This window comes from Cryptotermes secundus, unplaced genomic scaffold, assembly GCF_002891405.2.
Source record: "Cryptotermes secundus unplaced genomic scaffold, Csec_1.0 scaffold47, whole genome shotgun sequence".
Taxonomy (NCBI): domain Eukaryota; kingdom Metazoa; phylum Arthropoda; class Insecta; order Blattodea; family Kalotermitidae; genus Cryptotermes; species Cryptotermes secundus.
This window is the reverse complement of record NW_019721002.1, coordinates 2,496,449-2,514,158: the sequence shown is the minus strand read 5'-3', so window position 1 is coordinate 2,514,158 and position 17,710 is coordinate 2,496,449. Positions and strand designations below refer to the sequence as shown.

General features: G+C 39.4%; 1 protein-coding gene across 1 annotated transcript; it reads left to right on the top strand.

The window, feature by feature from the left end:
• The first annotated feature begins 2,539 nt into the window (after positions 1 to 2,539).
• Positions 2,540 to 17,431, top strand: LOC111874012 (sorting nexin-4). Its single transcript, XM_023869119.2, has 10 exons — positions 2,540 to 2,629; positions 4,468 to 4,574; positions 7,820 to 8,036; positions 8,550 to 8,655; positions 8,770 to 8,879; positions 10,090 to 10,227; positions 11,058 to 11,268; positions 12,168 to 12,300; positions 12,868 to 12,982; positions 13,427 to 17,431. Exons 1-10 carry the CDS (start codon positions 2,549 to 2,551, stop codon positions 13,475 to 13,477), a joined length of 1,269 nt encoding a protein of 422 aa, XP_023724887.1. The 5' UTR covers positions 2,540 to 2,548; the 3' UTR covers positions 13,478 to 17,431.
• Positions 17,432 to 17,710: the final 279 nt, after the last annotated feature.

Sequence of the window (17,710 nt, the reverse complement as noted above, 5' to 3'; positions counted from 1 at the left end):
ATTGTACCTGCCCCGGGTGATTATGATGATGGAGAATTTGGTGGAATGAAGATTGGCAGGGGAAACCGAAGTGCTCGGAGAAAACCCGCCTCAGCGCCACTTTGTCCACCACAAATCCCACTTGACCATACCCGGGATCTAACCCAGGCCGCCGCAGTGGGAAGCCAGTGACTAACCGCTTGAGCTATAGCGCGGCCATTGGTGGTGTGTTACTGTACCGATTGAATTGCTTTTTGTAAATGTGTGTCAGTTGAATACTGCCTTGTGGGATGTGACCCTGTGTACACTCATAGTCCATTTTGCTCTTAGCCCCGGTCTTTGTCCTCTTCCCCATATCACAGACTGTATTTTCCTGCATGATATATATTTCTATCCTGAATATGGAATGGTTGGAAACTTTGGTAAATATCTACTGACCATCGAGCATTATATTCCAGATGGCAATAGTCATCATAGCCACTAACAAAAGAATCTCAGGTGTGTAGGCCTGAATAGTAATTCTCCTGACAAAGCTACAGCCCTAGACTCTTATAGTTCACATGAAGGTGAAGAATTTTCTGATTACATTTAGCAACCTACTTTGCTTCGAACTGAAGTTTCATTACTGTTGCTGTCAAGAGACTATTCATTATTTAACAGCTCACAAACTTTATTATATTCAACATATTTTCATGCTGTGTACTGCACAATAAAGGAGACTGGAAACTATTTATGGCAGTGTCTTCCACAAATGTAGATCATCTGTTCGTTTTGTGGTAGAGGGAAGAAAAAAAGAATTCTGGAGGATCATAAGAGTTGCATCATGATTAAGGAGCTAAATGATGCTCCCCAACAAGATTATAGTGGACATCAATACAGGGTCATCTGATGCGTATCATCCCTCTAGACTCGTTCTAATAACACATTCATTGCCGTGCATTTTTCTAAGGATACTAGATTTTGAAATTACAAATGGAAATGGAAGAAGACAACTGAAGAACAGTGAACAGTCAGTATATGTTTCGCTCTTTCAGGCTTTGACACCATACACTTTGAAGTTTTTTTCATGTCTGAGTGACATCTGCAGGAGAAAATGACATTTACATACTCAGTGCAACAGCCTGTCACATAGTTCTTGTAATCAGTAAATTTCAACCTGTCAGGCGATAAGATTGGCTGCAGTTTTCATAAGGCTTGCAGAAAAAGAAAAAGAGATCCTCGTAATAAGAAATGTGTTAGTGTCACAAGCCTAGCGTTTGTGGCCACAAGTATCTATCTCTTGCAACGGTAAAGGTAAAGTTGTCCTTGTGCTTAACTAATTAAGCACTACGCCATGAAGGCATATGGGGGAGTGGGTGCATAGATCCACCTTTTTCTTGGCCTTGGCACTAGTTGCAGTGAGTGGTCAGCTTTACCCCAGGAAAGAGCTCTTGGTACCCAAAGTATAGGAGGTCGTGTGGACCCCATAGCCGCGTTCTTGATCCTACCAGGACTCGAACTCCAACCTCTCGGTCATCCAGCCCGTAGCCAGTCACTATACCGATTGTGTAATCATGGGTCATTGATACCTACTCTGTGATTACTTCCAACAGTGATCTATAACAATACTGTAGGTACCATAAAGACAAACACACAAACTTTAATTGACGCAAGTAAAGAGGTTGGTCTAGAAGTAAACACAGAGAAAACTAAGTAAATGTTACTGTCTCGTCACCAAAATGCAGGGCAACATCATGACATAAAGATAGGAAACAGATGTGTTGAAAATGTGGCACAGTTCAGATATTTGGGAACAACGATAACACATCGAAACCTGCTTCAGGAGGAAATTAAGAGACGATTAAACTCGGGTAATGCTTGCTATCATTCAGTCCAGAACCTTTTGTCTTCTCGTCTGTTGTCCAAAAACATAAGAATTAGAATGTACAAAACTATAATTTTGCCTATGGTTCTGTATGGGTGTGAAACTTGGTCTCTGACATTAAGGGACGAACATAGACTGAGGGTGTTTGAGAACAGGGTGTTGAGGAGAATATTTGGACCGAAGAGAGATGAAGTGACAGAAGGTTGGAGAAAACTGCATAATGAGCTTCATAACTTGTACTCTTCTCCAAGTATAATTAGAATGATCAAGTCAAGGAGGATGAGGTGGGCAGGTCATGTAGCACGAATGGGGGCGACGAGGAATGTGTATAGGATATTGGTGGGAAAGCCAGAAGGACAGAGACCACAGGGAACACGAAGGCGTAGGTGGGTGTACAATATTAGAATGGATCTTAGAGAGGTAGGATGGAATGGTATGGATTGGATAGATAGGGATAGGGATAGGGACCAGTGGAGGGCTCTTGTGAACACGGTAATGAACCTTCGGGTTCCATAAATTGCTGGGAAATTCTTGAGTAGCTGCAGAATTGGCGGCTCCTCCAGAAGGGCTCAGCTCCGTGAGTAAGTAAGTAAGTAAGTAAGTAAGTAAGTAAGTGATCTATAACATCTGTGACATCTGTGACGATATACGCCTGCTATGTAGTAAACTTTCCAGTAGATGTCAGCGGTAGTTGTGATCAGTTTAATGATGGAGGATAATACTCGAGCGGAAAGTTTCGAAGAGAAGGAAAATGCAAATACAAAAATGCAAGCGCTTAAAAAGGAGGTTCGTACAATATTTTGTACACAGTACACAGTGTTTAATGGTTAAATATAAATATGTGCCTCGAATTTTAATTCATCGTTCGCAGTAAATGTTGGCGTATGTCATTAAATCAAGTTTCTCCATAGTCAAGTTTTACCTTCTTTGGGACATCGTATTTAACGCCGGAATTACATTTGGTGACGAAGTGAATAGATTGTGATCAGATTTTTGTTTTAGTTTAGGATGTTCTCTGCTAATTTTTTTTACTGTGACCTGCTTAATTAATATGTTAAGAAGCACAGTTTGAATGATCTCTTCGTTCGTACATAGATGTATCGTAGAATTCGTTCTGTTCGATAATATTGACTGACTCAAAATACGGTGATAAGTGCTCTTATGATGTTCTTGCACCGAAATTTTGAAACAGTATAGTTTTGGTATGGTACAATGAAAGACCAATTAGTCACTCTCTACCGTACTCTCACTACATTTCAGAACAAGAATGTCATAAGTGTATTTGTCATTATATTCTGAAAGTGTTCATAATTTTTAAGTCCTTGCTAAGAAATGTTGCTGTTCAGTTGTGCCAGTGTAAGAATATGAGTTGCACCACACAGCTTCACAGTAGGTCTAAATTGCATTAAGATAATCATGCCATATAGTGAAAGCTGAAGTAAATCCCAACATTTCCATATCCTTGTTACTAGATGGATTCAAATAATAATCTCCATAACAGAAAGCTGTGTGAACATACAGTCATTATGGAATTGTAGTGAAGAGGGAAATAGAACTTTGATGAGAGAAATAACTGTACCACACAGCCTTACACTTTGTTGATCCTTACGAAATTTAGAATCAGCTTTGAATATACTGTTCTCTGAATATTATCTTGACTACTGTCTAATTTCTGAGGTATTTTGTATCCATTATGTTTTGGGAATTGGCTGTACTCTGTCCCTAGGGGACTGGTTTTCATACTGACAGATTCTTCTTATTACATTTTTATTTTGATGTTAATAGTAGCAGTTGGGATCAGATTCAAGACATATTAAATACTAGATGATTATGCTAACCATTAGACAATATATGATGAGCAATATAATGTTATACATGAATTGAATTGACCATTGTCACAAACCTATAAATAATCAAGGAATGCTGTCTTCGTGGTTATAACATTACGTAGATCAGAGAGAGCCTGACAGGAGGATATCATCTCCATCATCAGAGTTGAGAAGTATGCCCCCCAAGAAACAGCAAGGTGAACTGGCTTGCTATATGGGTGTATCCAAGTGAGATGGAGTTTTGTTCAGGAAAAATCAGTAATCTTGGCGAACATTTGAGACCTTGTTGTCAGTCTCTGTGCAGTGCAGTACAGATCACTATCACTGATCATATAATCCACTGTCAGGGTAAAGTAAAAAAGTAAAGGTATCCCTGTAACAGGCTGTGGAGGCCCGTAGGTTTGTGAGATGTTGAAGTTCCCACATTTTCTAGACAATTGGCTCATAGATGGCAGTCAGGTTGTCAGCCCTACGCGCCGGCTGCCCTTTACCCCCAAGAACATTCCAAGAATATTCCTGGTACTCATTTCTGTTAGAGGCTGAGTACCCCAGGTCCATAGTGTGGCTGGAAGGATTAGGTAAATAGAAAAAATCCAGTGACCTCATCGGGATTCAATCCCGTGACCTTCCGGCTTGTAGCATAGTGTCTCAACCAACTACACTACCGCATGCCCCCAGTCCACTGCCAGGGCACTTAGTGTATTGTCTTGCACTTCACAGTGGCTGAGGCTTGTAGAGGTATATATGTTTTATTGTGAACAGCAATTGCAATATGATTATGCTTTTATGTTGCAGGAATGCATTCTTGATCATATGGAGATATGTGTGACAGAAGCAGAGAAAAGAGAAACTGGAGCCCTCAATATAAGGGATTTCTATACCGTCTATTTAATAGAAACAAAGTTAGTGACATATCCTTATTTCTGATTGGCTTTGGCCATAAAATTAAACCTCATTCCATTTTCTGTGACAATTGTGTGAAGTCAGATTATTGCTACAGATATAAAGGACATATCCCTGTAACTCAAGATACTTCATGTTCTGTTTTATAGAGGTTATAGAAAACATTATTTGTTAGATTTGGAAAACATAACTGTGTCGGCCCCAAGGAGTAAATGATTGACGATTTTACAGCTCTGTACCGACTTTCATCACTTGCATCATTCGGCACTTGATGTACCTATACCAGTAGGGTAACACTATGTCACAGTTTCTGTGATGTACTGTAAGGAATCCATCATTACTGCTGTTTTCTTTACTGCACTCATATGGGCTCAGGAGTATTATAATTGCTCACTATTTGTAGATGTTTTGGCCTTAGGAAAGCAAGATCATTCTCAGTTATATCTGATGTATAAACTACTTCGCTGGCCAGTTTTCAGTTGAGGGGAGCACCATTTAAAATTACATTGAAAGTTAAAATTGGTTAAACTTGACTTGGCTTATCCTAGTCTGTTACATTAGCAATAGAAATCTCGAGACACAAACCAGTTGTTCTAGTTTTAACAAAAAGTATTTATAACTTTACCTTTAAATACTTGACTGTGTAAATAAATTAATTATAAGAACATATAAATGATCCAACCACTTCATGTGCTTAATGTAGTTACAAGGAATTACCTTTATATATCAGTGACATTGTAATAGTGATTTCCTAAATGTTGATCATGTTCTTCTGAAGATGGTCAATAAAATCAAAACATGTTAAGGATGTGAAATACAGAAATACAACTTTTATAAATCAATCACACTGGATAGAGCTGCAAGTCACTTTGTATTAAAATTTGCTAAAATAATTAGAATGTTTTATAAACTGACATGGGTAATAACTCAAGTTCTCCACTGACAAGGATGATTCAGGAAGGGTGTGCACCTTCATTGCTAGTAACACTGACTTCTGTGAGATGGTGTGCCAACACACTGCCCAGCATGACTGGACATAGTGAGTAAGCTGCGGTGAAGCATCAAACATGGCTGCACCATTCTCAGTATGCACCAAACAAGAACAGAGGGCCATTTTTCGTTTTTTGTGGGCAGAAGGTTATGAAGGGGTTGAAATCCACATACATTGATGTGCTCAGTTTGGGGAGAATTCATTACCTCGACAGAGTATGTATGAGTGGACAGACATGTGCATAGCACATGACATTCATGGATTCCGCTAAGAATGTACATGGTATCCTCCATGGGAATTGACAGAAGAGCACAGGCATAGTAGTATGAGCGTCAGCTTCGTCTGTTGGAGCGGCACTGCAGTGAAGGTTGCAACAGTCGAGTGGTTCTTTTCTGTGTTCTTGTCTCTCCCACAGTGGCATGTTAAATTCCCCCAGACATTTAAATTTGTTACTGTGGTGTTTAATTTTATAATTTTTGCTCCTCTATTAAAATGCAATATCTCAATCGTGTGTCGTTACAGAATTAAGGAACAAAAACTCTCTGAAAGACCAATTATCAAATTTCATGTACCTACACTTCCATTTCTATAGCCATTATATTAAAGTTTATGTATATTTTTTAGTAAAATTCCGTACTTTTGGCTTTATTCTAAAAAAATCAGCCAACGTCGCCACTGACTTTTATTTCTGTTCAGACTACGTGATCTCACACGTGTGCCTGAGTCATGCATATTCAGTATATGAGTTCTTGACTGATGCGTAGTGTTTAGAAATGAAACACTATCTTAATAGTCGGCTAACGAATCTGTCTAGTGACACTGTGAATACCTCAATGATAAACACAGTTTCTTAAAAACTGTACTTCCTTTGCAAGCTCAAGGCTAGTATGGATGACTGAACTGAACTGTTCTTCCAAACATCACTGCAAAACCCTTATCTTTTACAGGCTGTGAAATCTTCACTAAAACGTTTATACCACTGGAAACATGGCTGCAACTCAAGTGGCAGATACTGGGAATACTTCATAATTATGTAGTTTTCAATATCAGCCCAGCGATGGGTCCTGGATTTTAGATTTAGATTAGGCGTGTTTTCTAAAAACCGACTTGTTTCTCTGGTTATTACTTCCGCAATATATGGTGTACAAAACAACTCCCAGGGGTCTTCTAAATCAAAATTTATGGCAGGCTTGCCAGTAAATGGAATTCATGGTCACGCAGCACCTGAATCTGCCCATACATCGGGTTGCATGCTATGATTGTTGCTGACATTTTCTGCTTGATCATAGGTGACACTTTGTTCACCACCTGACAAAGTTTTCACATTTATTTCACTATCACTGCTGTATTCACTCTCTGAAATATCACTGTATTCGTTCTCTTGTAACAGTTCATAAAACACTTCATCACTTGCACACATCATCTTCCTAGGACCTGCCATAATGTTTAGTCGAATGAACTCGAACCCAGGACAGCTATCAAGCAATCAGCGACCTCTCATCATACTCTGAAGTAGCTAGAACATCTTGGAGACACAGCGTACAGGTTTCCATTGTTGACTGGTGTATCTACAACAGAGTAGTTAGAAACATGTGTTGACGTCTATGCATGTCATGGCCACTAGGATATACAGTACTGTATGACGTCTGTAGACATCATAACCACTTCACTGGTTAACTGCATCATCACTGGCAATGAGACATGGATACATGGTTATAAACCACAAAGTAAACAAATGTCAGAGTGTGTGGTGGAAGCCCCTGTCACCTTCTGCTACCAAAATATTGAAGAGAGTTGGCCATCAGCTGGAAGGTGAATGCTGACCATGTTCTGGGACTCTCAGGGTCCTGTGCTTCATAATTACCCAGAATGTGGACCCATGGCAACAAGTGCAAGGTATTCTGACATGTGATAGCATGAACCGAGGCCAGCCATTCACACAGAATGACAAGGAAGATTGCTAGAGTATGTGGTCATTTTGCATGACAGTACAGTACTTGACACTTTTGCCCTTATTAGGGGAACCGTTCAGGGGATGGAATTTGAAATTCTTGAACCCTTAGCATACAATCCAGACCTTGCATATTTTGTTTGCCATCTCTTTGGACCTGTAAAGGGAGCCGTCAGGGTACATATTTGTATGAATATATTTTTACTTATTTTGATCACTGTGTTGTGAGAGGTTGATGTTCATTTTATTTCATAATCATGCAATAATTCATTAAGTTGTTTCATTTATCTGATTATTCACAGAGTGACAGATCTGGACTGGAATGGCACTTTGAATAAATTGAGTTCATTGTGGCGCCGTTACAGTGAGTTTGAACTCCTCCGGACATATCTTGAGGTCACGTATCCGTATATTGTGGTGCCTCCATTACCAGAGAAGAAAGTGATATATGCTTGGCAGAAGATTGCCTCTGATACATTTGACCCTGATTTTGTTGACAGACGTCGAGCAGGACTTGAGGTGAGAAGACAGAAAGATGAAATTAGTGAAAGTTGTTGGCTCCCAAAGCCTGAGAAAGATGAAATTAGTGAAAGTTGTTGGCTCCCAAAGCCTGAGATCATTTTACGGTTCGTAGAGGTACCTGTGTGAAGCTGCAGGGACAGCAGTCCTCAAGGCTCCCATGCCCTGTCTGCTGGCGCATTATTTGCCAGCCCCCTCTTGTCTGTCTAGCTGAAAGCTGTTGCCACTGATGAAGGTTATCAGTACCAACATTCATGTGTACAGAATAGCTGGATGACAAGATGGGAATATGCAAAGGACTGTGGGAATTGTCTGTGGCAGCGATTTGAAAGACATCTTAATTGTGCGTCTTCAGGCTTAATGGATATGCATAATTTCATATCTCAAAATCGCACATAGGGCCATATTCAGGTTTTTGCAGTGAACTATACTTTTGTAAACTTGTGATGTGGTTTTGGAGATACTATGAATAGGCAACAAGCTAGATAATGGCAGTTAACTTTGCACTTTCAGAATTTTCTGCTTCGTGTTGCATCACATCCCATTCTCTCATTTGATCAACAGTTCATTGGGTTCTTGCAGCAAGAGGAGGGCTGGGGGGAGAGCATTAAAGACACAGGTAAAACTATGAAAATTCTTGAATGTTGAGAAGTGCTATACATAATACATATACGTAGATCATGTTTTGTAATGTTTCATTTTGTATAATATCCTGCTTCATGTGCCACTGTAGGCTATCTGCAGCTGGCTGAATCCAAACTGAAAGCCCTGAGTGTGTCTGTAAGGCTGAAGCAGCCTGACAAGAGGTTTGAAGCCATCAAGAACTATGGAAATGAGTTACAGGTACACATGATGAGAAGACGAGTCGTGTCACATGGATCAGATTAAGAAGGTTTAGCATTTTTTTTTATTGCTAGTGGGGTGGGACTAAGTCCCTTGTACTGCGGCCACTTCTGGCCTATTGTACCAGCCCCAGATGATAGGTGAGGGTGATTGTGGAGCAGTTGGTTGAATGAAGATTGGCAGGGGAAACCAAAGTACTCGGAGAAAACCTGCCCCAGCGCCACTTTGTCCACCACCAATCCCACTTGAGCAGACCCGGGATCGAATCCGGGACACCGTGGTGGGAAGCCAGCTCTAACTGCTTGAGCTATGGTGCAGCCCAAGGTTTAGCATTAGTCCCACTTCTGTTTGAAGTTTTTTACAAAGAAGCATCATGGTGCCTTGTTATACCTCAGATATTATCAGTTGTCTAGATTTATACTAAAACACAGCATTTTGGAAGGTGGTGAAAGTGGTGGCCAAGTCTGGTGGGTTTGTTGGAATGAGGCCAGTGATCACTGGATCCAGTTCAGTTGTGACAGTTCCAAGTTCTGCTCTGACCTGAACAAGAGCAAGTGGTGAATATAGTTACATAACGAGAAGTTTCATGGTCCATGTCCCTCATCTAATATCAAGTCAAGGAGGGTGAGATGGGTAGAGCATGTAGCAGGATTGGGGAGATTGGAAGTGCCTACAAAGTTTGTCAGAAAACTTGAAAGGAATAAACTGCTTAGGAAACCTAGGAATAGATGGGAGGTAGATTTGTTATTGTTGTCAATTAAATATGATGCTATGAAGACATGAGGGAGTGGAGGTATAGCTCCACGCATTCCTAACTTTGATACTGGATGGAGGTGAGTGGTCAGCTTTGCATCTTAGCTGCTTTACCTCTGGGGACAAAGCCCCTAGTATGCAGAGGATAGGAGACTCGGTGGATCCCAGGACTTGTCAGCATTCTGAGACACCACCTATTGGGAATCAAGTACTGCACACCCTGGTCAGTTTACTGACTGAGCTAGGGATTTGCACTGGATTCATGTCACCTAGGATGGGGTTCCTGTCTTGTGTGAACCTGATAATAATCCTTCGACTTCTATAAAATACAGAGAATTTCTTGACCAACTGAGTTACTGTGAGTATTTCAAGAAAAGCTTTGTAGATGTGAAACATTCTGTTTCTGAAAGCTCATGAGGACATTTTGAGTACTTCCAGTGAATGTTGTTTTGTGCAGAATAACTTGGGGAACCTGTTGCGTGTGCGTGCTAGGTTAGTGGAGCGACTATATGGGATACACAAACTTCACGCCAATTATGGCCGTGTCTTCAGTGAATGGAGTGCAAAGGAAAAGGAAATGGGAGACGGATTACAGGTATTTCATTGTCAGTTTCTGTTATATGTTTCTTCACTGTTTTAAATTTGTTGCTTATTTCTTTGTCATGCAATTTCATGTTTCTCCTACCAGCCATGTTAGTGTACTACTAGCAATGCTTGTCTTGCCTGCTCTACTTCAAACGTAGAAACTGAACTTCCAAGGACATTCAAACAGTACAATTACCTATTTAACAGTATCCTGATGATGGTGTATAACACTTAGAATTACCAAGTTTCTGGAGTTTGTCTTTTTTTTTTATGTTAGTGGGGTTGGACTAAGTCCCTTGTACTGCGGCCACTTCTGGTCTATTCTACCAGCCCCAGATGATAGGTGAGGCTGATTGTGGAGCAATTGGTGGAATGAAGATTGGCAGGGGAAACTGAAGTACTCTGAGAAAACCTGCCCCAGTGCCACTTTGTCCACCACAAATTCCACTTGACCAGACCCAGGATCAAACCCAGGCCGTCATGGTGGGAAGCTAGCAACTAACTGCTTGAGCTATGGTGTGGCCGAGTTTGTCTTCTGTCTGGTACTCTGAAAAAGAACAGTGTTTTGGAAACTGGATCTGTGTCTGTCCTGAGGTGGAAGGAGAAGGTCAGGAGGCACATGTTTAGAATTCCTTGAGAGTACTAATTGATGGACAAAGTCCCAAATGCAATTACTTATTTAAGATACCTGAACAGTTCAGTGTCTATAAAAATTCAAAACTTCCATCAAAGCTCCAAACTAAGAAGAACATGTCAGTCATCCCAGAATGTTGGTACTCATCAAATAGTGGAGTGGCATAATGACACGTGCAATGGAATGCTTGTTGTTCGTACTTACAGAGAGCAGGCCATTACCTGGACTCGCTAGCTGCTGGCATTGACATGCCCCTAGAAGAAGAAGAATTGTATGCTGACCAGCTGAAGGAATATCTGTTCTTTGCGGGAGCCCTTCAAGCAGTGTGCCGACGCCAGGAAATGTTGCAACTGCAGCTAGAAAAAGCAGAGGCCCAGGTTCTTACACGTACCATTGAAAAGGACAATGTTCAGAAAGGCGAGTACAGCTAGTTCATCATTATGTTGGCACTATCATAAAAACAGTTGACAAAGGCTTGTGTGAATATAGGCAAGACCAAGCTGCACCCACATTCATCTGCTAGCTGGTATATTCATTGTGGAAATCTACGCTTGAGTCCCTTTGTGCTTGTTAGGTGGGCAGAGGATAAGACTGCGCAGCACTGCCTGCAGTGTGTAGATTACAAATATGTTGTATCACTCACCATTTTCCTTAGAAAACTAAATATCTGATTTCTCAGAGAACTACAGGCATGTATAACATCTCACTGAATTTCAGCTTAGCGAACTTGCTCCAGTTGGTTGTTATAACTCCATATGTCACTGACTGTCATCAGAAGATTGCCAATTGTTTTACTAAATCAGTGATTTTGTTTGCGTTTCCTCAGTCTTCGGCAATACCTATGTAATGGCTGAAAGTCAGATAAATGTTGATATAACATTTTTTCAGTTAAAATAACCTAGTTGATAACCTGCTGAACCTTCACAAACATTTCTTGGGGCAGCCTGTGCACTAGAACCCTATTTAATGTTCCTCAGTATAAGATTTTCCTTCAATTAATGTTCATTTCAATGATTTGAAGTTTAATCTTGGTGCTCAGTCTTGTCCAATTAAGGATTTTCCTCAGTTTAATGCTCAAAATTTGGCAGTCATCACAGAAACACATATGAGAATTTCACTGATATATCTTTAATTTCCTTTCCCTTGAAAATGGTGGGCAATCAAAATTGAAATTATGCATACTTATATTTAGTAGTCTTGCTTGTTTTTCTTTAAAGGAGAGGGAAGTTGTTTGTTTTGTTGTGCAGTGGAGTTAGAGGCAGAGAGGAAGATGAGTATGTGTGTTCATGCATATTTGATATTTTTGCTTTGTGCAGGAAAGTCTGGATTGATGTCACGTTTGTTTGGGAGTGTGGATACAGAGGAGGTACGTGAACTGAAGGTGAATCTCCTTGACCAGAGAATTCAGGAGGGCAAGGACGGCATCCACAGCGCTCAGGAGGAGCTTAGGTACATTTAGTTTTAGTGCACTTTACTCTCTCAAAGAGAGTGAGTGTAGGGTATTTGTTTTCTGTTTATTTCTTTATATTGCATATTTCTGTTCACTGAAGTGGCTGACCAAGGGCATCTGGCAGCAGCAATTTTTTTTATTGCTAGTGGGGCGGGACTAAGTCCCTTGTGCTGCGGCCACTTCTGGCCTATTATACAAGCCCCAGATTATACGTGAGGGTGATTGTGGAGCAATTGTTGGAATAAAGATTAGCAGGGGAAACCGAAGTACTCTGAGAAAACCTGCCCCAGTGCCACTTTGTCCACCACAAATTCCACTTGACTAGACCTGGGATCGAACTCAGGCCGCCATGGTGGGAAGCCAGCGACTAACCGCTTGAGCTGTGGCGCGTGGCAGCAGAGTTACTGGGAGTGAAGCTTTGTACATGAATACTGTGTTTTTAGTGCAGTAAGAAAGTAGTTTGGTACTGGATATAATATTTGGTGTACGGGAGGAACCATATGTGCACCTACTTGTTCAGTTTAGTATAGTATTTTGAGATCAGCTAAAATCATTTGTCTTTGCAGCGAATTTTCAAAACAAGCATTAATTGATATTGAAAGATTCCAACAACAGAAGATTTCGGATCTTCGTGAAACACTGACAGGCTACGTGATTCTCCAGATCAAAATGTGTCGGAAGGTAAGACATGTCATTTGTATTTTTATCTTGTTAGTTCTATTAGTGGGAGTTACACGTTGTTCTGATATTTGTAAGCAATATGAAATTGGGGGTGTTTTGTTTTATCCATAGCCTGGAAACTGTTTAGTAATCAGTAAATATCGAAATACTGTGTTCCTGTACTTCTGCCTGAGAGCTCTGATATGTATCTCGGTCAGTGAACTGGATGCCCAGGGTTTGGTGTCTGGCATATGCAAGGAATGTTTTCATTACTATAACAACATAAACTGTGTTTGTGGAATCTGTCCTGAAATTGATGATACTGTGTTAGCAGAAAGCTTCTGACAGTGGCCCTATACAGGAACATTATGTGATAAGCTTTCCTGCAGAAACTGGGAAAGGGTCAGTGTTCATCAGTGCAGCAGTTTTCAACCTGTTATAACAAGTATAAATGTACTGTTGCAGGGTCTTCAAACTTGGACACACATACGAGACTGCTTGGAGGCGATACCATAATTGTGAAATGAAGTTGAAGTCTCCCTGTTTATTAGGGATGCCAATTGATGTGGGGGTGTAAAGGAAATGAGTCTAATTTGGAATCCAGAATAGCAACAGATATGTCATGTTGTAGTCATGAAGTGGGTTGGGTTCATCTGTTATCAGGTTCATTTGTTTTATATCAAATTGATGAAATATTAATGTAAATGGTATTACTGTAAACAGAAACATCACCAGTCATTCATCATAAAGTTGACAACATTACCAAAAAGAATTCTTGTACCAGTGAACTTTATGAGCGTAGCATGCGTGATGTGGATCAGGTGATGACACAGTGCACACATTCCTTGACTCTTGCTTATGTTTAATCGGCTACTCACGCTTGTTAAGTACTACTGCTGTTATGTTTGTTGCAGGCAGAGATGATGTGCTTGTATTCCTCTTTGCTTTAAGTTGCACCTTTCCACAGTTGACTAGTGTAATACTGGACATGAAGACATGCTTGATGCCTGCATCGTATTGTCACATGGGGGTTAGCGTGACAAATAAATGTGAGGTCTAGATTTGATGATTGGATTCATTGGCACGTCTTTACAATTACAGTTGATTATAGGAGTTCACATTCAGCTCCTTAACGACGTCTTCGACAAATCTCAATGAGCAACCTTTCACTGTTGTCTGAGTCTCATGCTGGTCTCTGGTCTCTCAAATTTTGGATCTCTGCTCTTTCATAACTACTGGGCGGCCCACGTAGAAGACATCGTGATGAACAATTCATTGTCCTCTGTTGTCATGGAATCTTTTGTTTAGCAGCTTGTTGCCTGGTAATGACTCTTTCACTACTATCTAGTGTTTACTTAGCCGGTTCTCATCAATGGACATGTGGCTCTGGCTTCACTATTCCAGCTTTCAGTTGTCACATCAAAATGTGTATGTTGTACAGCCATTCATGATACTCTGGAATCTGCATTTTAGTTACTGGCTGTAATACGCTAGCCGTGCACTTGACATTTATTTCCATTCATTAGAGTTAGCCTGAGTTTTTGTGACTGTCGCTCTGGACAGAAACTAACTGAATTGTATATTGAGTTATGATGAATGAAAGTTGCATGATAATCTTACATATGTACAGAAATGTAACTTTATTGTTTTCTGCTGTGAACCCAATAGAGAACACCCAAAGGTATGAAATGTTCTCTGCCATACTGCCAGTGTGCACTGTACCCACAGCTGTTAAGTTCGTATGCATGTGTTATGGTGCCTGTGGCTGTGATTCAAATCCTCATTCCCAGTCTTTATTTTTAATTACATGAGTAAACTTTATTTTCTTTATTTGAGTGTTATTCCCCCTTTAAAGTTTTAGCTGCTATATTTGTGATATTGACAGGGAAAGCAAAGTATATATGTATATAATATTTGTGTTGCAGAATTGCATGTCTTTTCCAGGTTAGTATAAATATGTTTATGGTGTTGAGACCTACTTGGTGGAGGGAAGTGTTTATAAGTAGGTAATTTAACACTTGTAACTAACTGTTCTTCTTGTTGGCTGTGAAAGATAGGGTGGTTGTCCATTTCTGTATTTCTAAGAAATGATTTCTCTTTTATTTGTCCATAGGAATTTATGTCATACACTGTAACATGCGTAAAATCTTGGCATTGAAGTGTGACAGTAGAAATTTGCAATTATAAATCTGTATTTAAACGATACATTCCAGAAATATCACTCTTGGGCTGTATTTGTCCCGTTCTTCCACTGATGATAACAGTTAACATTTGTCTGTATGTTCAAAGCTCTGCAGTTTTCAGGTATTGCATCCTATTTAATTATGAGATTTAAGGTTTTCATGGCAGCAAATATTGGGATGCAATCTGTGCAGTTCTATAAATAAGTACAATTTCAGGGGAACTCTGCTCTTCTGAAAATGGGGGAGCAGGTTCTTCTGAAACAAAGTCACCTGTCTACAAAACTGTGGTGTCATGTCTCAGAATATCACAGTGTGAAGTGTTTAGTTATGTCTTCATGTTTTAGGCAAGTCTGCTTGTTAGATGTTGAAGTTTGCTGTTCATGAGAGAAATTCTGAATAGGAACTGCTTGCACAAATGCTGTGCATACCAAGTGCAGTGCACTGCTGCACTGTTGCTGTGTTTGAAGGCTATTATTACCTTTGGATACTTTTATACTCTTAACTTCACTGCTGAGCAGTGTTGTCAGATGCTTCTGAAACTGCACATCTTTCTGCTTATTTTGTTAAGTAATATTCATTGCCAAATATACTGTGTAGTCTCTCTCTCTCTCTCTTTTTGATATATGTATGTATATATATATGATATATGTGAAAGTTATTAAAACATTACTCAGGTTGTGAGAAAATATAGTTGCAGGTTAAAATCTGACATAATGAGTTGTAACCACTAAAGACCCATAGACAGACAAGCACTCTCACAGTATATGTGAACAAAATGTAAAATTGTTTGATGCAGAATTTATTGTATCTGAGATTTTCATGATGCTTTGTGTGAAGATCATTGTCTTCTAGGACATCTGTTTGGTACTTAGGTGTCCGTGTTTTGTAGGAACATGGGTAATGATCTCCCATGCTGCACAGTATCACATCTCAGAATACAGCAGTCTTCAGTTGGATGAATTCAAAACTTTGAAGCTAAACAAACTGACACTGATTGGCTGGACAGCGCCTTGTGAATGCCATATCGTCAGTGGTAAACTTATGTTGGGTGTAACTGAATGTCCGCCACATGTAGAAGCTCATGATTTTTGCATTGTTGCTTGCTCATGTTTCATTGTATAGACTGAGTGTTGAAGTTAACTGCCAGTCAGTTTATAACTAGGCTTTCATGGCAGCTAAATGTGATTAAGCCTTCTTCGGTGACTGGCCACATAAATTTGAAGCAGAAGTTTTGCAGCATCAGGGAGAAGTTTATGTCATAAACAAAGCTGTAAAGACATGTGTTAGTTTGAAGGAGGTTTGCTTGCCAGCAATTTGAAGTTGTTTTGTGAAAATAATTTATATTCTTATGACTGGAATTCAGGAGTTTAGTTTTGAACCTGTAATCCAGTTTTCTATAGATCGTGATAAACCATTCAAGATAAAAGTCTGAAGCTAACGAAGTAAGTTGAGGGAGAACAGATTTTAAGCTGGTGATGAAGATCTAGATCATTCTGTGCACTTTATCATTGATAACATAAATTAAATTATTTAAATTCAAATAAAATACATTATTCTAGAAAGAATGAACAAATTTGGGAAGCCAAAAATCTCTTTTAGTTTAATATGTATTGTTTTCATTTCTGCTGAATATCATATAATGTGACTGAAAGTGAACAGCTGGTAAATAAATTTTGTAAGGTTAATGTGCATCTATAATAATCTAATTGTGTCTGACTTGTGGAATAATATTTTTGAATGATGCAAATGTTTAATTCATATAAAAATAATGATTATTTGCCATTGGACCAATAGAAGATATATATATATATATATATCATCAATAAGATGATGAAACATGTAATGTCGGGTTTTGAATATCACTGCTGGAACATTGGACAGTGGCTCCAGCTGTTTATCATTGCTCTTCATTTCCATATTTGTGCTGTTTCAGTCTGTCAAGTGTAACAGGTACAATATATACGGGTTACATCTTCTTTAGGATGTCTATATAACAAAATGGTCCATGTAAAATGTACAATATCATAAAGAATTTTGTGCTACTAATGAAACACAGTAGATTTTGTATATGTAACATAGTGTGTTCCTTGAAGTAAGAGGATGGAAAGAAACAAAAGGCTTGCAGTAGAGCTCGGGAGCAGTGGACTATAGGAATACATTCACATCTCAGAATTATTTAGGCTTGTTGTCCTTTTGAATAGTTACAATGTCCTGTTTACTATGCAGGTCTGTAATTCAGTAACTCAGATTTTGACCTCTTATGCCCTTTGTTTCATATCTTGTCATTGGTAATGGAAGTAGCAGATATAACTGAGTAGTGTATGTGAAAATGTAACTTTTATGTTTCTGACTGCTTTGTATCCTGTTTGCTACTGCAATCCTAATAGAGAACACCCAGAGATATGAAATGTACACCATACACATGTCAGTAGCTACAGCTGTTAAAGCCATTTTTGATCAGTATATTTAATCATGCAAGAAAACTATAGTTTTATAATTTGAGGCATATCCCTTTAAAGTTTTAGTTATTGTGAAACTGCCAGGAAGGGAAATGTATCCTGTGTGA